Here is a 27,885-nt window from a genome sequence, read left to right as displayed (position 1 = left end):
AGGAGAATAAAAGTCAATTAATATTAATTATAATATATACAAATAATAGTTTTTTGAATTTTCTTTTTATCTCTTATAGTAATATTTACTTTCCGTTGATTATGGTGCATTTTGTTATGCTATAGGCGCAATTGCCGCTGCAGAAAAGAAAAATGGAGACAAGCAGAAAGTGATGGAAAACATTCCTTTCTTTGGGTTTTTGGTTTATATATAAAAACCCCATTTTTCAATTTCATTTTTGAGCTCTGTCTCCTCTCTGTAAGAATTTGGATCCGCCATCTCACTCGCCCGACTGACTCCAATTCGGACTGTTTCTTTCCAAAACTCAAATAATGGGCTGCGTTAGCTCCAAGCAGGCGGTTTCAGTTACGCCGGCTTTCGACCACTCGGGTGGGTTTAATTCGGGTCGGATACGGGTGGGGTTGGACAATGAGAAGAGTAGCCATAAGAGTTGTGGGAATAGCAACCATAAGAAGAATGGGGAGCTGAGTTGTTGTGGTAGCGAGTTGGGTGAGTCCGGTAGAGCGAGTTCTAATGGTGAGTCTTTGAGCTTTAGATTGCGGAATTTACAGAAGTACATTGAAGGAGAACAGGTAGCTGCCGGTTGGCCTGCCTGGCTTAGTGCCGTTGCAGGTGAAGCTATTCAGGGTTGGGTCCCGCTTAAGGCCGATGCGTTCGAGAAACTGGAGAAGGTTGTCCAATGCGTGCATTTATTTATATGCATATATGTTAATTACAGTTTCAAGATTTTGTTGTTTGCTACTTATGATTGGTGCAAAGATGGGTTCTTTGTCATTTTGCTGATAGTATTTTTTGGCTTTGTTTTATTTGTTTGTTTATTTACCAGTCTTACTGTCTTGGTCTAATTGTGAAGAAAATTATGGAAATGTATTCCCGTTCTACGTTTTCTTTTCTGGGAAAGTTCATATTTTTCTTGATTCCAGAAGTATGGTTTTGGGCACATTTCGATAATCACTATGATTGAAATAATCGAGAATTCTTTAGGGATTAAGAATTTCTGCATTTTTTTTTTCTTGTTGACAGACATAACTGGAATTTGTTAATTTACCTCTGCTTGTTGGGGCTCAGTTTTTTACCTTCTTTTTTTTTTAGCTTTATCGTGCTGGAGTCTGCTTCTTCTTTGTTCAAACGTACATGCTTGTGTATTATTCATGTTTAGAGATTCGTGATTCTTAGACTTCAATTTATAATTTGCTTCGCAATAATTCTTTCCCTCTTGATCTAATTACAATTGTCGTTGATTTCCAGACCTTTTAGATCTTTTTTGAGAAATGGTTTTCCCTCAAAGTGACTTCTAACTTGCGCTTTTATGTACGACTGGAATCTTGTTGATTTGACATAAATGTTTTTAACAGTAAGTGTACCTGAAGTCTTGATAAAATTTTTTCAAGAAAATCTGTCACTTCTGTTGTGCACTTTTGGTGTATAAAAATAGAATCTTCATCATTCTGCTATTCTCATCTTATCACATTAATTGGATAATTGACTTACCGGATTTTAAATTCTTTGCGTAGATAGGACAGGGTACATATAGCAGTGTGTTTCGAGCACGTGAACTTGAAACTGGGAGGATTGTTGCACTGAAGAAGGTTCGATTTGACAATTTTGAGCCTGAGAGTGTCCGGTTCATGGCAAGAGAGATAGTGATTCTCCGCAGGCTTGACCATCCCAACATCATGAAATTGGACGGGTTAATAACCTCCCGTTTATCATGTAGCATATACTTGGTGTTTGAGTATATGGAGCATGACATCACTGGACTCTTGTCTTGCCCTGATGTCAGGTTCAGCGAGTCACAGGTTTCTTCACTTTGCTATATGCTTTCTAGAATTCTCTTTGAGGTGTATCTTGACAGCATATGAAAGGAAAATTATTTTTTTTCTGCTGCATTGAATTTTTAGTTTACAATATAAAATAAACTTACTTTGTCCCTACAACACAGAATAATGGACTTGTATATTATACTGATTCTTTTCCTGTCATTTATGTGTCACCTCAATGGATTACTTGATTCTTCCTCATTGAAGTATATGAATTGTCTTCTTTTGCAGATTAAGTGCTATATGAAGCAGTTGCTATCTGGACTTGAGCACTGTCACTTAAAGGGTGTAATGCACCGAGACATCAAAGGATCAAATCTTCTTGTAAATAATGAAGGAATGTTGAAGGTGGGTGATTTTGGATTGGCAAACTTCTGCAACTCTGGAAACAGACAACCATTAACCAGTCGTGTTGTGACTTTATGGTACCGTCCTCCAGAGCTTTTGCTAGGTTCATCTGATTATGGAGCATCTGTGGACCTTTGGAGTGTTGGTTGTGTATTTGCCGAACTTCTCTTTGGAAAACCTATTCTTCAAGGGAGAACAGAGGTATATTACATTATTTGAGGAGCACTTTTAACTGCTACTACTCAATTTTTCACATGCAATATCTTACTGGTTAAATCTACTCATAGAGGTGCCAAAGATGTAAGATGCGAATGTGCAGTTTCTGTGAAAGGACTTACAGTACATCAAATTTGACAAAAAATGGGTTTGTTTATGTAAAATAAGTATCTTAAAAAGCTTTAAGTGTATTGATGATTACCTTCTCAATTTTCTATGTGAGAGTAGAATCAAGGCAAGAGGCTTACTGTTCCTGAAGCCTTTTGTTTTCCTTGATGAAGTGTAAGAAGATAGCAGTTGTTGTTGTCTGCATTGGATTACAAAACTGGCAGAGACTGCTTTTCACCAAAATGTACAGTGCACCAGTCATTCTGATTTTGTGATTCTGTTCCATGCGATAATTTTTAAACAGGAGAACAAGTTAGTCTTCAGGGATTTGGATGATCAATTATAGCTGTTTTAGTATTATATTTATTTCTAACCAATAGAGTGTCTTAATTTATAGAGGTTAGCTGCTGTGTTCTTATTCTTTTTTTCTTTTCATCGACAGTTTTAGTTCTATATATGAATGCTTTTGCTTTCTCCTTCAGGTTGAACAATTACACAAAATTTTCAAGCTTTGCGGGTCCCCACCTGATGAATACTGGAGAAAGTCCAGACTTCCTCATGCAACTTTATTCAAACCGCAACAACCATATGATAGCTGTCTGCAAGAGACCTTCAAAGATTTACCAACAACTGCTGTGAACCTGATAGAAACACTTCTATCTGTAGAGCCATACAAGCGAGGGTCTGCCACCTCTGCTCTTAAATCTGAGGTGATTCTCATCTTCTGTGAAACCTGATGTGCCAATCACAAGAGAGACCAATATAAAATAATTTAATTTGTCAATTTCTATTTGACATCACCATATTCCAGTGGAGTTTATGTACCTGGTTCTCACTCAAAGTTGTTTTCTTAATTTTGGTTTTACTATGTGCATTCTATTTACAGTAAAACCACAACACTAAACAGTAGCAGCTTTCTGTCGAAATTCAATAACATGATTTTTGTCACTAATGCAATGCTCTTTATCTACAATTTTCAGTATTTCACTGCAAAACCTCATGCATGTGATCCATCAAGCTTGCCAAAATACCCACCTAGCAAAGAGATTGATGCAAAAAACCGTGAGGAGGCAAGTAGGTGAGGATTTGCATTTTTCTTTTGTGGTGAAAGATCTTCAAGCATTCCTCTCATAATTAAATATTGATTGTGCGAGTATACTGAATAAAAGAAATGGAGCTGTCACCCAAGTTGTAATTAATATTTGTTACAACAAATGAATACATGGAATTAGCTAGATTTTAGGATAGGGTTTTGGATCTTGACTAATGGCCCTTGGAATCTAGCAAATAAATAAGATTCTATTATGCTTTGATTTTGAACTGCACTTGTTGCTGTCATATGAAAGGAATCATGCATTAAACTCCTATGGGTGTTTAATTTGTTAGGGAAGCCATAAAATTTAAAACTGAAATTGATGTTTCCATTTGAAAGAGCCATTGTCAGAGGATACCGAATTTTTAAACCTTTTGATGATAGCATTATGAAATGTTTTGGTAAGAAAGAAAAATCATAAACTGTCTCTAGATTGTTGACAAACTGAGATATCTCATTCAACTTTCAGGAAAAAGATCAGTGGTAGAAGTCGTGGTGGTGAAACAAGAAAGCCGACTAGAAAACTTGGTGGAATCAATAAACCGGCGCCAACAGAGGTCTCTCTCTCTCTCACACATACACACACACTACTATACTAAAAAAATGTTTGAGGAAGCTGATTCATTCTGCTAGTTTTCTTTTCTATATTCCAGGATGCAGTGGCTCGAATGCAAAGTGCTCAAAATAATACTAGCAATATGCATATCACTAAGGGAGGAGATGTCAGATCTAGTGGAGAGGCACGGAAGCCATCACTTGAAAAGTTGGAGGAGATTTTGCATGTAAAGAATGCATCCCAAGGAGACATTCCCTTTTCTGGCCCCTTACAGGTTTCTACTTCCAGTGGCTTTGCATGGGCAAAAAGACTAAAGGATGATGCGTCTGTAAGATCCCACAATAGGACTATTTCAAGAGGCCACGTTACTAATGGATTAGAAACCTCTACAGCGTTGCAAGAAAAGAACCATTTTGATTCAAGACGGCAAGATAATGGGGATGTCAGATATGGGATCCGGACCAATTCTAAAGGTCATGATTCATATGAGATTTCTAAGCATGCTTTGCAGAAACAGTGGAGTCAGTTTGAAAGGCCAGATTCCTTTGATGCTTCTGAGGGTTACCATTCACAAGAACTATCATTGGCACTTTATCAAAGAGAGGAAATGGAAGCAAAGAGAAATAATTTGGTACGTCTGTAAACATTGATGTTGCATCTAGCTTTAATTATTTTCTTTGTTGACAATGAAATGAAATATCCGCCTAAACGATGCATTTCTGAAAAAGCTTGTAATATACCATAGTTTTAGGTTTGATGAAATCTAAAACTTAACGGAAATTTAATAAATTACAAATTTGATGTGGTAAAAACTAAAATGATGTTATCAATTTCAGTAACTTATTTAGGTCAGCTGCAGATCTTATTGTGATCCTCTCTAGTCTCTTCCTATTTGTTCTATCTTTACTATTCTTATTGGCTAACCAACCATTTTACTGAAAATTTATAATGGCCTTGGCATCTTTTTAATATTGGTTGCAACAAATAAACACACTTTTAAAATGTTCTTTTTTACTTCTTCGAAACATGAGATGTTCTATGCAAAATCATTTATTTTCACAAGTAAAAACAGAAATAAACAACCCATGAGCCTTTTATTATTAGTTTTTTGAGATTCAATAAATTGCATGTGCTTGATCAATTAGATAGGTGGTGATAATGAATATGAGGTAGTACAGCAGCAGAGTTCAACTGGCAGAAGTGGCTGTCACAGCGAGGCAGAGAGGGATACTAGTATTGTATGCCTTGATGATGATGGTCTTGCACAACAGCGAAAACAAATTAAAAAATTTTGAAACTTCAAAGAACTTATTTATCCCTAAAAGAAAGTTGCTTGCAGAGGAATTAATTTTTTGGCCTCCAATATATTTCCCACTTTTTTATTGAAAAAAGAAGAAGCGAACTTGACATTTGCCAAATGTGAGTTTCAAGAAAGAGTGGTGATGGCTTAAAAGTCAAAAACCTGATATTACCACCAACAAACTAGGTTGACCAATTAATGTCCTGTTACATACTTGTATATTTTGTGAAAGTGGAAACGAAGTAGAGATATAAGAATTATATCTTAATGTTCTATTTCTATATTACTTACATTTCAACATACTATTTTCTGAATAGTGTTTGACTTGAACAGGGTTTTCAAGATCAAGTGGACAAGGTAGAATTTTCTGGACCCTTGCTATCTCAATCGCATAGAGTGGATGAACTACTAGAAAGACATGAACGCCACATTAGACAGGCTGTTCGAAAATCATGGTTTCAAAGAGGTATATGATGCTTATGACAATATTCTTATTTACAGATTATTTTGGCAACCTTTGCAGTATTGCTTGTTTTATGAATCAATGTCAGATCTGGGGCATGCTTTCTTCTTAACATTGCATTGATTGTACCTCGAAACATTCATAAGTTGCTGGAGGTGTACAGGGTTAATTGAACTAACAGTTGGACAATTAACTAAGGATATGTATCCATGACGACAGAGCTGAATTTATTTATTTATGAATTACTGCTTTATACAAATTTGTAGTGAAATTATTAAAGAAACTTGAACTCAGGTTATAATGGGTCACCATTACTTGGTAACACCACTTGGCATGATAAGCAATTAGGCTTATGTATTAAAGGTCCTGAAGCATAATTACCAGCATGTCTCATGGTATGATTCTTTATGTCACAGGTAAGAAGCATGGAAAGTGATCATCATCAGGTACACAGGCTTCTTTTTGTCCTGTTTTAGGAAAATTGCATCACTCTTTTCTTTAAGTGGAGAATTGGCAGAACTTGAGACAAACGTTCAGTTACCAAGAATTCCAAACCTCAGGAGCAAAAGTATAATATCAAAGCATCATACAGCCAATGCCATCAACTTGAAATTTAGAAACTGCAAGTTGAGACTTCAGAGTGGTGCATGCCAACTAGAAAAAGAAGAGATGGGGGTACAAAAGAGAGATCCACAATGATGGTTGCTCTCTTTTTCTCCTACAATGAGCATTATTTATTTGTTTTAGCTTTATTCCTCTGTTCTTTTTCCTTTCCTCCTTTTTCCTTCTCTATATCATATGTATATATAGATAGTGTATCCCAAGTCACTGTTTGTAAGACTTGTGGCATCAGTTGCTTTTCTCTCCTATCCTATATCATCAGCATTGCAATCTGTTTTCTGCAAATTGGAAGCTTTTCTTAAAACAGAGATATGGACGATGAGATGAAGAGAACATCAGAATAGTAGCAGGGCTTTTGTGTAGAGTACAATTTACAGCCAAACTCAAATAGTTTAACGATTAAATACTCCAGAAAGGAACCTCTTCATTTCATCTTTGCTTTATGGTAAGCATAGCATCAAACTACCCAACTCACTGAATTTTTTTTCCATAATCTGCAGTGATTAAGCCATCGATCCCAAATAACAAAATGCTATTCCGGTTTTCGATTATCTACATCTTGCTACATTAATTCTGGTTTCAGGCTTTTGGTTATCTTACCTTGCAAAGTTTTCCTTGGAAAATTCTGCTACTGTTAGGCACGCTTCTTTTGTTTCCTGAAAAATAACTTTAACATTTTCCTGATCTTTTGATTTTTGGGTGCTCAAACTATTTGATGTAGCAACTAGCAAGAGCGGTTGGTTGATTATTGATCTTGTACTTGAGTTGCTATCATTTGGGTCACCCCAGATGGTGACCTAAGGTGGTTGGTTATAATATTATAAGTTCATAATTAAAAGAACAAAAAAAGGAATTTCCTCCTGAGCCAGTAGGGTTTATGATATATTTCCATGGTTGGCCCAAAGTCTGAGCAACTAAATTAAAATTTCCATTCCGGGGTAAGTTGTACCTGTACGTTTCTTCAATATCAAGTCTCCTAAAGACAGGGTTTGATAATCCGTACAGAATAGCCTAATGACAAAGATCACCATAATTTAGGTCATAGGGCTTGATTCTCTGCAACGTGACCTTGGTATAAACCGAAAAATATAATTTAATTACATCTTACACCATCAATGGCGTACATTTTTTTACATTATCTATTTGATTCATAGCCATATTAATCTAGTAATATATATTTTTTATGGCAAGAAAAAAAAATCTAAGATAAGGACCCTACCTAAACCTTGTCTTAGCTTTAGTATGTACTAGATTTTCCATGTGCTATGTCACATAACAAAATTGGTCATGCCCTAAATATCGTTTGTAATAAGATGTTTTGCTTGTGAATTGATGTTGAGAAGATGCAATTGGACAAAGAGAGGAAGGGCAAGAAGAAGATTCATATTTATGTACAAATAACTTAAAACCAATTTCTTCTTCAATATCAATCAACATCCATCAACAAGGACTCCAAAAAAAAAAAAAAAAAAATCAGAACTCTCCATTTAATACAGTCAAGTACATGGGTTCACTTCAACAGGGCACAAGCCAACATTTTTGGGAAGTTAGTCCATAAGTGGCTTTTGTAATTTCACCATTTGGAAGGACTCAATCATTGTAAATCATAAAGTAGAAAGGGACCGTTTTGGGTCACAATGTCACCACCACACAAAAATATGGATTTGTTTTTGGCTCTTTACCCTTCAATTTTTTTGGAAAAAGAAAATTGGAGCTCCTTTTACTTTGGCCCTTCCCTTTATGGTTTTTGAAGTGGTCCCTATAACCCATTTAGATCATTACAATACATTGGTTACATACTTTAGATTTAGCAATCCAATCCATTTAGTTGTTAGTGTAGTGCTCCCTATTTGTTGATGTCTTGGTGATGAAGAGTGAAAATATTGATTAAGGATACGCTATTAGTGGTCAACGCTCAGTTTAACCGCATTGAATTATTAAGGGTGAGCGTTCGGTTTAGTTGAATTGGAACAAATTGAATTAGTTTGATTCAGTCTGATCAAATAAATTTCATGCCAATTGAAATCACACAGAATAATGTGATAATCGGTTCAATTTTGAACCGAATCATATCGGTTTAGTTTGATTCGAAATATAATCAATTTTGGACATAAAAGTTCAATTTAGTGAGCTAATAAAGTAATTGAACAAAAAATAAAAAATATTCAATTATCCTTTTGAACCAATCAGTAATTGATCTGTGAAAAATCTTACCTAACCAAACCAAAATGAGCCGATTCAGTTTGGTTATTCGGTCTAAGCTGAATACTGCTTGCCCCTATCTGCTATCAATGATTTGATTTTGTCAGACTGAATCGAGAAAATTAAAAATTGAATTATATTATTTAAAAAAAACCATTTAAAATTGAATCGAACTAAATTGGTTTGGTTCATATACTAGTTTGGTATGATTTTTCAATATTAGATAGATTTGAGCTTATTTTCTATACCAGAGCAATATTGAAAACCGAATTATGTAACTATGATCAATGGTAATTAGCACAAATTAATAAAGAACAATTTAATAAGTGGGCCCTCCTAAGGAGGACAGCCATGGAATAAAGTGACTGTTTTAAGCATAATTACTCTTAACAAACACATTTTGGTTAGTCTCAAAAACACACTAAGTTACTCTTAAAATGGGAATTTTTTTTTCTCTCACCCAATCTTCCAACTGCTTTTCCACTGATCACATGTCATGCTGGGAGTGGCTACAATCATCTCGTGGACCCCGCTCCTTATGATCATCGTCTCACCGTCCACATATCTAAACCTGTAGATACTTGCCACGTGGTTCTTAGTCAACCTAGCACCTGCACCTGATTCCTTCCACTTAATTAATGTTCCTCGATTCAATTGCAAGGAATTGTTAAATCTGATTAATGGTTAGTAATTAGCAGTAATTAATTAATGTTCGGTCAAACTTAATTCCACAAGATTCACATGCGGTGGGGTTGGACACATGCTACTATTTTGCTTTCTTTGCTGGCTATGTTGTCCCCTTGTACAAGACACGTATAATATACGTAATACGGATTTCTCAATTGAAACAAATGTCTTTTTGACACGTATTTTACCTTGCTTTACGTATGAACTACTGTTTTACCAACGTATAATCTGTATATTTAAATTACCAATAATAATATAATAATATAAAATACTGTCATGTATATATACAGGCGTGGTATGTTCGTGGATCCAACTAGTCCATGGAGAGCTGCACAAAAATTTCAAACAATAATTATAATACAAAATTACGTTTGACCCCTTTAAAGTATAAAAAATTATATTTTTGCCCCCTCAAAATTTAAATTTTTTTGTTTCATCCCCCAAACTTTATTTTCTAGTTATATAATAAAGTGATAATTGGCTCCCTAAGGAAAAAGAAGAGTAGATGATTGGCGTGCTCGTGTGCAGGCTCACCTTGTAGCTACCATACCAAAAAGGCTCCTGCAATGGATCAGTATATTACTATGCCGACAAAAGTGAGAAAATTATCGGGTACTTGATTGGACCACAATATCCGCCTAGTCTCTCAACCAAAAGATTCTAAAACATTTTCCCCCCAATAATTTCAACCACTTGATACAAATTGACCCATTTGATAAAATGGAATAATCTTTAAATTGTCTACGAATTTATTTGCTAAATTATGAATTTTAACATAAACTTATAATTAAAATATTAATTTTGCTGATTTATTAATTGTTTAGTGCATGTGAGTAGATATATTATATTATGATATTATACATACATAAATAGATAATTTTCCATTAAAAATTTATGTAACTCTCTGATATAATAATATACTTTTACTTTAATTGTAAGTATTATAATTAAAAAAAACACATTTATCATAAAAATTATGTTTCAAATTTATAATTTTTTAATAAATAAATTTATAGTTTATAACGATCTTAAAATAAAAATAAAAAATCTATAAATAAATTGTTCCAACTCAAATATTTTATAAAAAAATAAATAATTTCAGATTTCATCTTATCCGTTGCCATCTTTTTGTGTGAAAAAATGAAAAATAAGAAAATTAATGACTTAATTTCATTAACTCAAATATATCATTACTTCTATTCAATCATCTAATTTAATGAAGTTGTGCCATTTACTAATTAATTTTTTAATTAAAAATTCATTGTTAAAGAAAAACTCAATTTTGAGAGAATTATATATTAAATTTTAAAACAATTAGTATTACTTTTTTTTTTTCTGAGAATCGGCCCAGACACTGGGACCACAAAACATATGATGAATTTCCTTTTCTTTTTCCTGTTTTAATAAATTTTTTAAGAAGACAAAACAATTGTTATTTAAAAAAAAAAAAAAAAGAAGAAAGAAAGAAATTGGTGTTTTTGACAAATAAGGCCACGTGAGCACTCACCAATGATGTATAGATTCAAAAACACGTTGGACAGAGTCACAATTCCACTTTTTTAATCCGATTTAATAAATAAAACGTTTTGGGAAGAAGATCATTTGACGTAGTGCGGAACTAAAAAACCTTGAGAAAGAGAAGTTCGCTTTTGGTTTGGGATTTCGAGAGCGCTAAACGACGAGACGTCTCCAGTCGTTACACGATTGCCCATTCCCACGTGCCCTCGGTTTGAGAAACTTCTAGGTACTATACAAACTTAACTCTGTTTACACGTATATAAAGTATATAAACTTATAGTTGAAGCTACTTAATTATTTTCTACAATTTTTTTAATCAGAAGGGTAGCTTTTTATTCACATTGTACAGCGTAAAATTTTTTGACTGTATAGTAAATATATTTTTCAGTAATCTGATTTATTTTCATCTTAAAAAGTGAGATCAATTACTAATTCATTTAACATGTTATTAATCATTTAACGCAGTTTCGTTACGTGTTTAAAATAAAATTCATACATTACATTATCGTGAAAAAAATAATATACAATTTTCTTTTTAAATTTTTGAATTTAACAATATTAAAATGACCCACACCCATTTTTTTAATCTAAAAATACAATTAAAAACAAGATAAAATGATTAAAAGATAATCCATATAAGGAACTTTAATTCATTAATTTATTTCACCTAATTTTTGCTATTAAATTGCCATTTTTATTTAAGACATGAAGTGACTCTAGCTAGCTTGGTTTGAGATGGATTTTTGCAATCTTACCTAAAATGTGGTGTGTCCATAATGATTAGTGATGTGGTCAAGTCAATTTAAGTTGAAGTTTGAGACATTCACTTCAACTTTATTGTTAAAGTGATAATAAAATTTTTTTCCTAATATTTACATTTCATAATTAGATGAGACATTATTTGATCACAATTACCATATATACAACAATTATTTCATAATAAAGACTAAGATTAGAAATTCAATATTCTTAATTAATAATTAATCTTGGATGATTAATATTATTTCCATCCTGGAGTATACTTTAAATATCACCAATAAACTAAATAAAAAGGGAAAAAAGTAAATATGGTTGTTGATTGTAGTAATTACTTGTCCAAAACAGTTTTGTTAGTTCTATCAACAGTTTTAACTTTTGGACTTTACACCTGAGCCATAACCAATTTTCACCGGACACTGTAAAACTGTAATCTAATAGGTAACTACCGTTGTAAATAACAATTTAGTCCCTCAAAATTTAGTTAATTTCATTGATCGAATTTTCTAATTACTCTGAACATTCTATGGCCGTTACGCTTAAATGTTAAATGTTCCATTTCTTGTGTTACTATTGAACTATTATTTAGTTGCTTATTTTTTAAATAAAGAAATACATAATCTTATGAAATTAAAATTTATGATTAGTCAATCAGTGTATTTTACTAAAATAGAGGAGGAAGTTTTAATTATGAGGAAGTTAAGGGATTAAATAATTATTTACAGTTTATTTTATCCAGTTAAAAAAGGAAAAAACATGTGTCATGGCACGAGATACGCATACCAATTCGGTAATTACCAGCTTTGTCCAGGCCAATACAGTGCGTGTAATAATTTCCACGTGTCAAGCCACGTAGATAGCACGCGACACTTATACAGAGCTTCATGGATCAATTAATGGAGTTAACCAGCTAACCAGCCAGCCATCTCAAACAGAGCCAAAACCAAAAATTTAGGGGTCTTTAGAGCAGACTATTTTCTTTTCTCCTTTTCAGTCCACTACGCTTCCCTCTCTTCGTGATCAGAAATTTATATTATTAAGGAAAATTTTACAATTTCTCCTTGGAAAATTAAAATTTCTATCGTCATTTTCACCTTGATCGCCTACTGTCACTTGGTCCTGCACACATTCACTTAACTCGTTGTATTTGGATCATATCTCATAGCAAATTCTGATTATTTTCTTTTTTGGGGTTTTTGGTTTTGTCTTTTGCCTCAAATTTGTGGGGGAAGATTTGGTAATTTGTGGAAGTTTCGTGAGAATTCTGGCTGATTCTTTAATTTTAAGATTTTGTTATGTCTGATTATTGGAGGAATATTTGGTGAATTTTGGGGTTGTTTGAGGTTTGGGTTGATTGAGTTGGAGAACATTGGTATCTTCTGTGATTTCTTTAGGTTAATTGTGATCTGCTTGGCGGTATTACAATTCAACGGTTTGGATCCGATCGGGGGAGAAACAGCGCCATCAGATGGCGCTGTTCAGACGTTTCTTTTACCGGAAGCCGCCGGATCGGCTTCTCGAGATCTCTGAGAGAGTCTATGGTACCGTTTGCATTTTTTTTTATTTGAATCGGGAAATTCTCTTGAATTCTGTGAATGTGGTTTTTGTTTCATTGTGACCTATCTTTGCTTGCAATTTTGTTTTCGAAGTTGCATGATTGTTTCTTGAGCTCAATAAGTTTTCTAGAATTGGTTCGGACATTTATGTTCTTAGAAGCTCAATTGTTGAAGTCTGGTGCTCATTTTGAAATAATGCAATGCTTGTTTTACTAGTCTCTGTATTATCACATTTTTTTTTATTCAATCGGACAAAACTTTTTTGTGAGTTGTAGTGTTCTTCATGTCTTCTATTTTTTGCGATCAGTTCCCTGGTAATATAACCTTGGAAGAGTTTTCAGGATAACCAGAAGATGAATTGCTTAATTGGGTTTATGCATGTTGATTTTATCATGACAAAAGAATTGGTTTTGGGTAACTCGATTATACGAGAGAGATTGAAGTGAATTGCCCCTATTCTAGGTGATTCTCCCTTTCCTTATGGCCGCTGGTTGCCTCATTTCATTTCTTCTTCATATTCTATTGCAGTGTTTGATTGTTGCTTCTCCACTGATGTATTGGAAGAAGACGAGTACAAAGTGTACTTGGGCGGCATTGTGGCACAATTGCAGGATCATTTTCCTGATGCTTCCTTCATGGTTTTTAACTTTAGAGAAGGGGACAGGCGAAGTCAAATATCAGACATTTTATCTCAATACGATATGACAGTCATGGATTATCCTCGTCAATATGAAGGGTGTCCCATGCTTCCGCTGGAAATGATCCACCATTTCCTTCGATCTAGTGAAAGTTGGTTGTCTTTGGAGGGGCAACAAAATGTTTTGTTAATGCACTGTGAAAGAGGAGGATGGCCTGTCTTGGCATTCATGCTTGCAGGTCTTTTGTTATATCGGAAACAGTATAGCGGGGAGCAGAAGACTCTTGAAATGGTCTACAAGCAAGCTCCTAAAGAACTTCTGCACCTTTTGTCTCCTTTAAATCCACAACCTTCTCAACTAAGATATCTGCAGTACATTTCTAGAAGAAATTTTGGTTCTGAGTGGCCTCCATCTGATACGCCTTTGGTTTTAGATTGTCTGATGCTTAGGGCCCTTCCAATATTCGGCGGTGGGAAGGGTTGTAGGCCCGTTGTACGTGTTTATGGTCAGGATGCTAGAAAGCCAGCCAATAGAACTTCTAAGCTTCTGTTCTCAACTTCCAAGGCGAAAAAACATCTTCGGCACTATTCACAGGTAATGTCTAAGCTGTATAAGTTGAAAACGACAGATGCATTAGTTATGATGTTAATTGTTCTCATGAATTCAATTGCAGGACGAGTGTCTGCTAGTGAAAATAGATATAAGATGCCGCATTCAAGGGGATGTTGTTCTTGAATGCATACATTTGGATGAAGATCTTGTCCACGAGGAGATGATATTTAGAATTATGTTCCACACGGCATTTGTTAGAGCAAATATTCTGATTCTCTGTCGTGATGAAATTGACATTCTCTGGGATGCCAAGGACCAATTTCCAAAGGAGTTTAAGGCAGAGGTAGGTTGTTTGTTATTATTTACGAAAGTTCCATTTTGAAGCTGTAGGAGTTGAATGCATACTCATATCTGTATCAGGTACTTTTTGCGGATCGTGATGCTGTGATCCCTAAACTCACTACAGTTAATGCAAACGAGGATGATAATGAGGCAGATACTGCTTCACCCGAGGAATTTTTTGAGGCTGAGGAGATATTCAGCAATGTGATAGATGCACGGGAAGCAAAGAGTGACAATGATACTCACGTAGACCATGACAACATGTCAGTTGGTATAGAACATAAAGAAGTCTTTAGGGACTCATTTGATGACAGGAATCACAAAGAGGATGGAAGGATGGATAGTACTGCTGATGCAGTGAAGGATATTGGTGTTGATGATGTGAAGTACAAGGTTGATGAGATGGTGGATCCTGATCTTCAAGCAGTGAAGGATATAGCTGTGGATGATGGAGATATGAAGTTAGATCCCACGGTTGTTGCTGTTGATATGTTGAGTAATAATGCAATAAAGGAAGTGACTGAAGATGCAAGTGGAGAATTCAAAGATATGGAAGATAAGGCTAATGGAGGAAACAGTACCACAAAAATGTGGGGATCCAAGCTTCCACATATAAAGTTAAGTGTTGATCATGGTAGACAAAAGGTTGAGAAGGTAGTGCCACCTTCCCCTAAGAGACAACCTACTTCGAACACAAAACCTGTTGTTGCGGATTCAGCTGCAGTGAAACAAAAAATCAAACAGCTTGAACCGCTGGGAACTAATGGAAAACAAGCAAGGCCAAGTACTGTACCCCGTTGGATAACCCCTAATAAAGCTCCTTTTGCTAATTCAATGCATGTAGCACATCCGCCATCTAGATATAATAGTGCACCATCTGCTCTTGCCCTTGTTGCTTCTCCGAAGGATTCAAATGCTGATTCCCATGTAAAGGCTTCTTGTGATACCACTATTCCTGCAGATTTAACTACAAATGAGCTTACTTCCCCTCCAGTTGTATTGCCACCTTTGGGTGCAACAAAACTTGTGCCTCCCCCACCCCCACCTCCACCTCCGCCTCCGCATCCACCACATTTGAGCAATAGATTTCTGCCCAAGACTTTAGTAGAAGCTCCACCTCCACCCCCACCCCCACCCCCACCCCCACCCCCACCTTCCACATCATTTAATAGGCAGAATATTGAGATAGCTTCACACCATGCAACCCCTTCCCCTCCACCTCCACCTCCACCTCCACCTCCACCCCCTCCCTCTCCCCCTCCTCTTGCTTCATCTAATAGGCAAAAAATTGGAATGGCATTACCTCCAACGCCACCTCCACCCCCTTGGAAATATGAGAATACTTCATTTGCCCCTCCTTCAACTTCAACTTTTCCTCCTCCAAATTCTGTTAGCATTTCAACAATTACAAAGGTTGGTATAGTTGGACTTCCTACTCCACCTCCACCTCCGCCGCCTCCTCCACCACCTATGCGTGGTACTGCTCCAACAATGCCCCCACCTCCTCCCCCACCGCCATTGCCAGGACGTGCACCTCCACCACCACCTCCTTTGCCAGGACTTGGAGCTCCACCGCCTCCACCACCTCCACCACCTCTACCTGCACAGAAAGCTTCGCCACCACTATCACCATCTCTGAGAAGTGGTGCTCCTCCTCCTCCTCCTCCTCCATTGTGTGGACCCCCGCCACCTCCACCACCACCAGGGCGAGGAGCCCCACCTCCACCACCACCACCAGGGCGTGGAGCCCCACCTCCGCCACCGCCACCAGGTCGTGGAGTGCCACAGCCACCACCTCCTCCTGGAGGTAGAGGTCCGCCTCCCCCACCGCTGCCTGGAGGTAGAGGTCCGCCTCCCCCACCTCCTCCTGGAGGCTGTGTTCCTGGTCCTCCTGCTCCACCTGGAGGTCCAGGTGGTGGACCCCCTCCACCTCCTCCCTTTGGTGGCAAAGGAGCTGCAGCTGATACGAGAGGCCTAGCTTCTGGAAGAGGACGTGGTCGTGGTTCAGGGATGGGTTCAGCTGCTGGAGCACCTAGAAGATCATCCTTAAAGCCTTTGCATTGGAGCAAGGTAACAAGGGCACTGCAAGGAAGTTTGTGGGAGGAGCTGCAGAGACATGGGGAGCCCCAAATGTATTGTAACTTCTCTACTAATTAGAACATGTTTCTTTTTGAATCGACACTTTAACATATATGCCTTACTGTGTTACATGTATTGTAGCTTTTTCTTTAATTGCTGATGTTGTAGTCTCGTGCTGTAGTGCGCCCGAATTTGATGTGTCAGAGCTAGAGACCCTTTTTTCTGCAACAGTCCCTAAATCTGCTAGTTCAGGAGATAAAGATGGGGGAAGACGCAAGTCTGCTGGATCAAAAACAGACAAAGTTCACCTGGTACTTAAAATTCACTGTTTACTCTGAAATTTTTCTCAGGCGATTTTAATTATTAATTGGGGGTTTTCCATTTTCGTGCTGTTTTATTTTATTTTATTTTTTTTCTGTTCTAAATTTATTGTCAGCACCCTTTTCTTTGCCTTCTATTTTCAGGAAATTATTGTAAGTTGTGATTTCCTTGTCAAGAAAATCAACTAATTCCACTATAATAAAACATACATCACTTGTTCCCAATTAACCTATAACAATTCTTTGTCTTAGCAAGATCTGATAACAAATAATGTGGAACCTTTTTGCCTTTTGGATAATTAGGTTTTTCAATATAGTGAATAGTCTGTTGGAGTGCTTTTTTCACCAGTAACCAGTTCACAGTCTATTTGCACAGGTCCTTCTGTGCAGATTTAGATAAGTTTCTAAATGTTAACTAAAACCAGTTCCATTTTTAGCTGCTAAATTGGTATTCATTCAATTCTTATGATCTTTCCATAAATTCTAACCATCAATTGGCTTTTTGTTTAATTATTGCCTTACTACCCTACTTGTCCAAGTCTGGGACAGACAATATACAAAAGAGTCATATGTTATGCATTAGCCATACAAAAGAAAAGCATGGAAACAGGAATATAATCCTTTTAATGTTGTGGAACGTAAACACCGTTAGGGTTGAGCTTGGGTAGCTGATTATATGAATGTCAGTACTTTATCTCGCTATGTATGGGATATAAAATAGTCCCAATGAGATGTGGTAGAAGTTTATTTTTTTGACTGATTTTATATGATTTCTGATGAAACCTGTGATGTGTCTAGTGTTTATATAGGTTCTATTTTTTTTATTGATGAAATATCGTACGATTAAAGTTAAATTACTACAGTGACAATCCAAATTAAATAACAAAGCTAAAAACAATCCAAATTAAATAACAACGCTAAAATGGAAGGGCTAAAACAAACGGCATTGGTTGAAGTTGTTTAAGGATTATATAACTTGCAATCGCTACTGTGTTGTTTAAACCATTTAACTAAATAAAGATGTCTAATGAATATGTGGCATCTCTATGCATGCTATGCTTTATTGTATCTACTCATATTGACTTTTACGACAAATTTATTGTAATTACTTCCATGAGTGTCTCTATAATTTTTGTCCGCATGATATTTTACTTTAGAAAATATATCAAATTGGAGAAGTTCTCTTGCTGCAGCCCTTAGATAGATTCATTGATGATGATTCTTAATCTTAGTTATCTTGAAATGAATTTTGCACTGTGTCCTACAAATTTTGTTATGTTGTTTTGCATTGCAGATTGACCTGAGGAGGGCCAATAACACTGAAATTATGCTCACAAAAGTTAAGATGCCACTGTCTGACATGATGGTAAGAGAGAAATCTTCAAAGCTCTTGCATTGATGAGAGGGTTTTTCTTTGTGATTTTTCCTCTGCTGGTCTGTGTGTTGTTTTCTATTTCTGTACTTGAGATTAGCAATATTTGGGATGATAACACATGGTGTATGTTTTCAAGAAAGTAACCTTTAACTGTGGGGAAAACCAACTTTGAGTCATTTGTATTTGTAAGTTCTTGATGGAATTTCTTTTACATGCATGTCTGAGGCAAGTAGTACTAGACCTGATATGATGAACCAGAGGTATCATGTTTGTTGGCCTTGCAGTGTATTCTTCCACATCTGGCATTTTCCTGTATGGTACAGGGGTAATAAGTTTCTGTATAGTGGAAAATGTGAAACTGGGACTTGATAACTTAGTGTTGCTTTGGGTTTGTGGTCAACCACAACAGGGAGATGCAAGGTGCTAGTAATCTTGGGGGATGTAAACATGGTGGAATACAGAATTTAATCTAGACTTATGGTAAAATACAGAATTTATTATTTCCAACTCTGAGAGGCTCTGGCTCTTTCTCAATAAAGTTCCTTGTCTTAATTCTTATATTAAAATAAAAAACAGGTTTCTTGCTCTTTGTTGCATTCGTACTTTCTTTTTTTCTTCTTCCTTTTGTCCCTTTATGCATATTTTCCTCTTATGATGGCTTCTGCTCATTGACCATCTTAAAATTGAGATACAAGGGTTAACACATTTTATGCATTTCCACTTTCCAGTTTATATTTGCTTTTATTTTTCTTGGTGTCTGCTGGTTTTCTTCTTTGATTAATTTGGAATTTTAGCCTTTTCCATTCCCTTTTTTTTTATTGTTTGAATCAAGGTTATATGTATTTTATATAGCTTTTTGGCCTGCCTGCATATTTTCAGGCTGCAGTTCTAGCTATGGATGACTCAATATTAGATGCCGACCAAGTGGAAAATCTAATAAAATTCTGTCCTACTAAGGAGGAGATGGAACAACTCAAGGTGAAGCTTTGAATATATAATGATTTCCTTCTCCATTAGTCAGCTACTCTTTACATTTTTTTAGCAATCAATTCTCAATGTAGATGTTAGATGTTTGAGCATGAATGGTTTTACAATGACAGAATTACACTGGCGACAAGGAGAACCTGGGAAAGTGTGAACAGGTCTGCAAAGTTTACTCGTCAACCAGATTTTATAATTGGTCAACTTTTGGTGAAATGCTATCTTGGTATTTTTTTTCAATTATTACAATGTGGTTATTGGAAGGTTGACATCTGGTTTTGCATTTATACACTTATCTGACTCTTCAGAAATTTGATCTGAGCTTCTCTTGGCTATTTAGACTTACTAATAGTGGTTGCATAGGATGCATTAGTCTGACCTATTTTACTTTTCTTTTGATGAATTTTATGTCCTAGTAACATCAAGTAAACAAGAACTGGCAATATAAGGTCTTTTTAACTTCTAAATTCAATTCTTATCCATCACTGAGGAAAGGCTTCATAAGAAGAATATAAAGTAGCAATATAAGCAAATTTCTGACACTAATGTTAAGCCAAAAAGTGGACTAATGTGAACTTAAAGGGGCCAAACTAAAATCAGTGTTATGCGGAAAATGTATATTTAGATTTTGTTTGTTTTATAGTGATGGGAGCTTATCGGTTTTCGAGATTTCACTGATGGTTAGCATAATTTTCAGTCAGTTTCAGTTGTATCTCATATTTAAGAAAGGGCACCAGTATTGAAGTTGGATGGTGATTAGGGGCCATATGAGGGCTTTGGGCTGGAGGGTGGAACAAGGATGGGATGGAATTTGGACATCTGATTTAATGATGTCTTTGTAGTTAGTTCTATTAGTAGAAGAGGATGGTGTACCTAAATTAGGTTATCAAGGATATTGCAGTGCATGGTGACCATGATACACAATGGACCTGTTTTTGAAAGTTTGTAGCATGCATTCCCAGTTATTTGTCCTATAAGGCCTTGACATGAGTTTGCTATTGCTTGTTGGATGTGCTGGAAAACCTTGGATTCCTACCTTGTTTAACTTTCTATGATATTTTGAAGAAAAAGTATTCAATATTATTTATTATATGCTTGTGATATGCAGTATTTTCTGGAGCTGATGAAGGTGCCTCGTGTTGAGTCGAAAATGAGAGTATTTTCTTTCAAGATTCAGTTCGGCTCTCAGGTTTGGCGGTATCTGCATTGTTAGTCTGATTTTGACAAATTAATAATTCCATTAAATTACTATTTTCCTTTTTTATTGTTGCACCACTGTTGTCTTATTTTAGCCCTCTTTCTCAGATATTGGAATTTAAAAAGAGCCTGAACACAGTAAACTCTGCATGTGAAGAGGTATGGAAATGATAATGTAGCCTTCCTAAATCCTAAGCGTATTTATTTTTCTTTTTGACCCGTGTGTTACTATCTGCCAATTAGGTTCGAAATTCCCTCAAGTTGAAGGACATTATGAAGAAGATCCTTTATTTAGGGAATACACTGAACCAAGGAACTGCAAGGGGTGAGTTGCCAGTGGCTGGTTTGTTGATTTATATACGTTTTGCCTCAGTCTTCTAAAATTCTAAGCATGATCAGCTTTAAAATTTTAAACCGTTATCACTTCTGCTTTTGCTTGATTTATGCACTATTTGTTGCATGGGTACCAGTTTACGTTCACAGGATGTTATTATGCAGCATCTACAAAACCTCTTTGGTTTTTCTAATGTGGTTTCGGCATTACTTGAATGCCTAGGGTACTGCAATTTCATTTTTAGATGCATGTCCTTGACTTGCTAAATGTTTGAGCCATTACTTTTAACTTTTAAGTTTGTTGTTTCAAGTACTTGTGGTTTCTTTTTTGAGGCTCAAGGTTTGATTTGCTTGGAAGAATGATCACACTATTTAATTTTTGAGGTCCCTTTTTACATTTCTTGCAATATGATGCTGCGGCCATACCCACCAATGATCAAAATTTTTGTTTATTTTTTTCATGAATGACAACATAAAATTGTTCTATGACCATTATGCAACTGGTATACATTACCAAATGCTTCTATTTTGTACAGGTTCAGCAATTGGATTTAAGTTGGACAGTCTTTTAAAACTTACTGATACACGTGCTTCTAACAGCAAAATGACACTTATGCATTACCTTTGCAAGGTATGGCTATTGTGTTTATTTTTTTTATTTATTAAATTCATTCAAATCCTTGTTTTTCTGACCTGTTGTTAGATTGATTATTCTGACTTTGGTTGATATGTTGAACGTGGAGGAAATTAAAGATATAGACTTATTACTAAACAAGTATTTCTAAATAGGAGATAATTGGGAAAAGAATTATGAATTTTGCATTTCGAAGTCAAAATTTGGTAATATATGAACTTGGTGACAGTGAGAATTTTGAGAAATATTAGGTTGGTACTGCAAAATATGCTAAAATAAATTTGGTTATATCAATATTGGAAATTTATGTACAAACTCTTGTTTGGTTTTAATTATTGATTTTTTTGGTTAATGCAAAATGTGATGGATCTTAGGCTCCGTTTATCTCTATAAAATAATTTGCAGAAAAATATTTTTCATAATTTTTTGTTGTTTAGGGTGTTCATGAAAATAAGTCAACGGAAAATATTTTCTTGATCAAAGTAAAATTAAGTCATTTTTAAGGAAAATGACTTTCCATTTTTAAGAGATTAAAACATTTTCTAGACATTGATAAATTCATTATAACCTTATAAATGCATATTTTTTAATTTATTAATCACCGGTAGAACACTAGTCACCATTTACCACCAACTACCACCATCGGTTACTGACGACTTTTATAATTTACTATTTTTTTGCCTTTTTCTCATTCAACAATAAAATTTTTAAAATATGAAATTCTATTATTATAAATATTTTTATGGTCTTATGAGTTAAAAGTTTTAATATTTTTTAACTAATTTTCAATATTGCAATTAAACAACGGAAAATAAGTCATTTGAAAAATATTTTCAAGGAAAACATTTTTCTTAGAAAATATTTTCCGAAGGTAAGTTATTTTCCGGAAACAAACGGAGCCTTAGAATTCTCCAATTCACTTTGACATGCCATTCTTATAGAAAAATTCATTGAAGTTAGTGGGTTGTGCAGAGGATTCAGTGGCAAACAAGGTCTTATTCTTGTCATAGCGATATTAGATATTTGATAAATTCCACCACTTGATGCTGCTATAATTGATTTCAAACGCTATATTCTAATTTTAGTAGTGCTTAAACTTAAAAAAATCTTTGGAATATTGAGTCCTAACCAAAGTTAAATAACATGGACTTGCAATATCTGCTTTTTAAAATCCAACTCACTTATTGTTGGATACTGATATCCCTGCTGAAGCATTATGGTGCAGCCTGAAATGCAAGGTTAATGCTTCTATGTTGTAAAACTGTCTGGAAAATTTTTGCAACTTAGATGCCATGAAAGGCCATTAGTGCTTTATCAACTTATGTTTTGCTTCCATCATTATGTGCTTTCTGCTGTTATCTTTTGCTATTCTGTTGTTCAAACATTAACAGCAATCATAAATTCTTGTTCACTTCAGGTACTTGCAGCGAAGTCCCCAACGCTTCTAGATTTTCACCTGGATCTTGTTAGCCTTGAACCTGCAACTAAGGTTCCAATTAGTTAACAATTATTGTTTGCAATTAATTACCATGTAACTAATCATTAGCAAGCTGCAAGTAGTCATTAACGATTAATTACTGTGTGAGATTATGCTTACATTGGCATCTTGGTTGCTTGCAGATACAATTAAAGTCTTTAGCAGAAGAAATGCAAGCTATAATCAAGGGGCTAGAAAAGGTGAAACAGGAGTTGGCGGCATCAGAAAAAGATGGTCCTGTATCTGAAGTTTTCCGAAAGGTATTTTCTTCTATTTCTACTTTCCAATAATTTGTCTGAGTGACTTTATGATAGTTTTCATGTCTTATACATTGAAATTGTTGATTGAATTTGTTTTATAATTAATTTTGTAATTATTTATTGATTTGATGGGCATTGTGTGTTCAATGGTTTTCTTATAGTAAGGATATCTGCTCAAATTTTTTTCTTCAGTTCAGTTCAATTGACAAATCGGTATGCAAGGATACACTTTCTATGTTTGAGTGAGAGCTTGTTAAAGTGCATAGATGAACTACCGCCATTTCTTTTGCCATTTTATTTTAATTTCTTTTTTATTAAATAGTTCCTGAGGATAGACTTAGAGGGAGACGATGGGATGGTTAGAATGCAGTAGAAATACCTCTCTCTCAAATCTGAATGCATCTTGGTAAAGTCTATGTATCATGCAACTTAAGGTTTACAATAGGATTGAATAAATAAGACTTGCTGTTTCATGGGAAGTATTTCTTGAAGAACACTTTGTACATTTTCTGGGGTTTTGAAATGCTTTGAAAAATTAGTCAATGGAAATGTTTTCTGGTCAAAAGGAAACTAAGCCATTTTCAAGGATAGTGACCTTATTTTCACAGATGGAAGTCATTTTCCGAAGTTTAGACAAACTTATTAAAAGAGAATGAATTTACAAGGAAATCACATAATCACCTATGCATTAGTGTGATACTGACCACCAATTGTCATTATCAGTCAGTGACAGCCATCACCAGCCGCTCACAGCTGGCATTATTTACCGATTTTTAGGTTTATTTTCCCCTCATATTTAAAAAATAAATATGCAAAAATATTTGGTTCATATATATCTAATATTTTTATTCTTATAAATTGAAATTTTAATCTTCTCTAACGTACACCTTAAACTCCAAAGAATATTGTTCGACCCAGTATTCAACATTACAAGCAAACAACAGAAAATTAATTATTTTCAAAAAAGTATTTTCCTGAGAAGAAATAATTTTTGAAGTAAAAAATTGTCTCAACCATAAAATATAATAATTTTAAAGCATCTTATCGCTGTATAGGATCTCCTTTGATAAAGTCACCTTTATCTGTAATGTAATTTGAATTTCGTTTCTGAATATTTTCTTGCTGCTTAACATTTTTTATGCACTGACATTTTTTTGTACCAATTTTAGACATTAAAAGAATTCATTTCTGTTGCTGAGACGGAGGTAGCTTCTGTGACAAATCTATACTCTGTTGTGGTAATTTGCTTTATAATCCTTTTAAATGTTGTCAGATAAAATTTAATATTTCACTGTAATCTTATCAATCATTATGCTGTGGTGCACAGGGTAGAAATGCAGATGCACTTGCACTATATTTTGGTGAGGATCCAGCTCGTTGCCCATTTGAGCAAGGTAGGTTATGTGTATTACACACTTCAGATTTACTACTGTTCAATTTACAAGTTATTGTTATTGTTTTAAAGCATTGGCTGTGATTGTGTGTGTGTGTGTGTAGCATGGTGAATATTACCGCAGTGAATAGAAAATTCTCTGTATGTGAGGCCTTATGTGGTTATGAGTAGAGTACATAATTTGTAGAATTCAATGCCAATATCATATCAATTCAAACCCTTGTGAAACAGTGAAAATTTAGATGGAAAAAAAAAGACCAAAAAGAAAAAGAAAAATTCCTGGGGACAAATTCCCCATGACAACGAAATTGTACGATACAGCAATGTAATTTGCTTTTGATATATAGTGCATTGTTCTCTGGAGACAGGCTTCCGTAATTTATGTGGAAAGAACTATGTTTAAAAAAAAGGACAAGGGATAAAGGAAACTAGATCTTGTTATTCTGTGATATTATTGTAGTTTGATTTTGGCTTGGTCCTTAACTCTGTCATGATCAATGCAGTTACTGCAACCCTATTAAATTTTGTGAGGTTGTTTCGGAAAGCACATGAAGAGAATTTAAAACAGGCTGAATTAGAAAAGAAGAAAGCTGAGAAGGAGGCTGAAATGGAGAAGGCGAAAGGAATTAATCTTACCAAGAAGAGTGAGAAGTAGCTGTGAATTCATTTCTTCCTTCCCCCCACACAGCAGTTTGAGCTCCTCCACTATGCAGCGACTCGTGCCACAATGTTTTTTAAGTGACAGAGAAAAATGCTGTTGAGGATTGTTTGGAAGTTCATTAAATCCTCAGCTCCATCATTGTCCATTGTAGTGTGAATTAAGCCTCACAAGGTAAATATAGGCGAAAGGTAAAAAATGCTATTCCTAGAGGCTTGTGGAGCTTAAACCTTGCAAACGGCTCATTCAATCGGATGATGATGATGGCTGATGAGTCGAACACATAGAGATATTTACACAAATCATAGATTTTCCAAATCAAGTGGTCACACTCATGCTGGTGTAGCAAATATCCTCTGCATGATGTATTGAGATGATGGATATGGCCCTCTCTGGCATTGTTTTCTAAGAAATTTTGTAGTCTGGGTCAACCCTCTACAGCAGCTGATAGATGATTTGGTTTACAGCTTTCATCATTGGCTTGGCAGAATTTTTTCAGCACCAGATCGAATGCCACGTGTAAAGCACAAATCTTCTCTGTATCATGAAACCGTGTACAAAGCTCTAACCCTTCCCTAACATTAGATTAAATTCTTTCCTTGTAACATATAGGGCTGTTTTTTATGTTCCCATCTTTTAGTTTGGTTTCTAATTGAAATTTTGACATAACCCGTCCCGAAGTATGTTGTATAGGTGTTCAGGTTCAGATAGAGCAATTAGAAGACGAGCTGCTTTTAGTGCAACTGTAATATAACATTGAAATATAGGTTGCAGGTTGAAATTTTATTTGTTTCTTCAATCTTCTCCAGTTTGTAATTTCCATTTTTTTTCTTTTACTAACTGAAAAGTATTTGATTCTATGTTTCTGTTCTGACTAAACTTGCGTTTGAAGGTTTGCAAATCAAGAAAATTTGAAAACCTTCTCTGACTAGTTTATGCGAAGGGATCAGAACATGACTTGAATGTTTATACAAACAACTGCAGAAAGATGCAATGTAAAATCAAAATTTTCTTGTTCATCGATTTAATTAATTGAGGAGTAGACCAATTTAAACTAAATTCATGTTCGGATTTTTTTTTTTTTTTTTTGTGTAAACTATCAATATTTGCACTTTATTACCAGGGATTTATTAATTCTATTCGGGACTCACAATTTAAGCTCTTCGTTCCTCCCTATAAGTGTGTTTAGTGGGGATCGAACTTGTCCTCTCTATAAGTGTTTAGTGGGGATCGAACTTGAAAATTCTTTCTACGTGTGTAGCCTGTATGATCGGATACTTTAATTTAAGCTTTTTATGTGTAATGCAATGCAGATGGTGCGACAAAAAGAAACTTTCTTTTGACCTTATTTTTGTCTATTGCACTTCATTTATTGAAAAAATAATGTGAAAGTTACGAGGCCAAAGGCATTGGAAAATTCTCTTGGAATGTAAATTAGTCGATTATACTTTAGGACTGCTATTTTTAGAATTTTATTATATAATAACTCGGTTTTATCTTCGTTATACTACTTACTTTTCAATTAATTGCTTGTGAAATATCATTGTTGTTGTAAATAAATGCATATGCTCTTTCTCAAAAAAAAAAAAAAAAAAAAAAAGCATATGCTAATTAAAATGTGTTTAAAAAGAATAACTTATGGCTATACTCAAATATGCGAGTCATGACTATTTTTAGAAATTAATTGCATAGGGCTTTTATTTTATTTTCATTATTGCACTAGTTAATCGTTCTCACTGTATAATTCTCCTAACAAACAGTGAATTATATATATATATATATATATATATATATATATATATACCCAAAAGAAACTAACAAACAGTAAATTTAAACAAAGGATTTAACGAGTGAGAAGGAAGTTCGTTCATGCAATTTAGATTGTGCTTGAATCAAGAGTGCACAGAAACAACCTTGGACCTGTAGTTTTCAAGCGGTTACACATGTTAATATTTTATTTTATTTTTTCACAGATATTATAATTTATCTTGCTTTAATTTGCTAATGCCAATTAGGGATGGAAGCTTTACTTACAGTTTAGACAAAAGAAAAGGAGCAACCAACCATTCCCAATGATGGCGTATGTTAATTACTTAATATTTTTATGTTGCTTAATTTGTTAGCTATGTCATGTCTTCCAGACGATTATCAGTGCTACCCATAATGAAAAAAGTCAGTTTCTTCTCCAAGTTGCTTATAAATTACATTGCTTCTTCTTAATCTTTAATTTGATGGGCTTTGACTTCCATTTGCCTCCAAATTTAACTTTACATTATTGGTTGTTGTTTGTTCTGCATTTACAAAGCAACTGAAATTACATTTACAATGTGGTTGGTGTTGTTTTGTTCTCTTCCAATATTGTTCTATGTCGTTACACAAAC

General features: G+C 34.9%; 2 protein-coding genes across 8 annotated transcripts; both read left to right on the top strand.

The window, feature by feature from the left end:
• Positions 1-102: 102 nt before the first annotated feature.
• IBS1 (Protein kinase superfamily protein) lies at positions 103-6,831 on the top strand. 2 transcript variants are annotated; one of them, XM_012224926.4, is made up of 9 exons: positions 103-692; positions 1,536-1,820; positions 2,073-2,390; positions 2,996-3,223; positions 3,494-3,591; positions 4,076-4,163; positions 4,260-4,793; positions 5,796-5,928; positions 6,342-6,831. In XM_012224926.4, exons 1-9 carry the CDS (start codon positions 333-335, stop codon positions 6,359-6,361), a joined length of 2,064 nt encoding a protein of 687 aa, XP_012080316.1. In that variant the 5' UTR covers positions 103-332; the 3' UTR covers positions 6,362-6,831. The 2 variants fall into 2 exon arrangements, with proteins under 2 accessions (XP_012080316.1, XP_089583028.1); XM_089726902.1 differs by having other exon boundaries at positions 560-692; positions 1,540-1,820.
• Positions 6,832-12,612: 5,781 nt separating this feature from the next.
• On the top strand, positions 12,613-26,303 carry LOC105640573 (actin binding protein). Of its 6 annotated transcripts, none has more exons than XR_016322944.1 (17): positions 12,613-13,250; positions 13,794-14,497; positions 14,577-14,798; positions 14,876-16,929; positions 17,058-17,187; positions 18,491-18,562; positions 19,451-19,549; positions 19,672-19,713; positions 20,661-20,749; positions 20,858-20,908; positions 20,993-21,074; positions 21,619-21,713; positions 23,134-23,205; positions 23,337-23,453; positions 24,623-24,691; positions 24,781-24,847; positions 25,350-25,443. XR_016322944.1 is itself a non-coding variant. In XM_089726901.1 (17 exons), exons 1-17 carry the CDS (start codon positions 13,178-13,180, stop codon positions 25,499-25,501), a joined length of 4,182 nt encoding a protein of 1,393 aa, XP_089583027.1. In that variant the 5' UTR covers positions 12,615-13,177; the 3' UTR covers positions 25,502-26,303. The 6 variants fall into 6 exon arrangements, 1 of the variants encoding a protein (XP_089583027.1); XM_089726901.1 differs by having other exon boundaries at positions 12,615-13,250; positions 20,661-20,741; positions 25,350-26,303; XR_016322945.1 differs by lacking the exons at positions 23,134-23,205; positions 23,337-23,453; positions 24,623-24,691; positions 24,781-24,847; positions 25,350-25,443 and having other exon boundaries at positions 20,661-20,760; positions 21,619-21,675.
• The last annotated feature ends 1,582 nt before the right edge of the window (positions 26,304-27,885 follow it).

Source organism: Jatropha curcas, chromosome 10 (genome assembly GCF_041381405.1).
Source record: "Jatropha curcas cultivar XTBG-Jc1 chromosome 10, XTBG_Jcur_1.0, whole genome shotgun sequence".
NCBI lineage: Eukaryota > Viridiplantae > Streptophyta > Magnoliopsida > Malpighiales > Euphorbiaceae > Jatropha > Jatropha curcas.
This window is presented reverse-complemented; position numbering and strand designations above follow the sequence as displayed.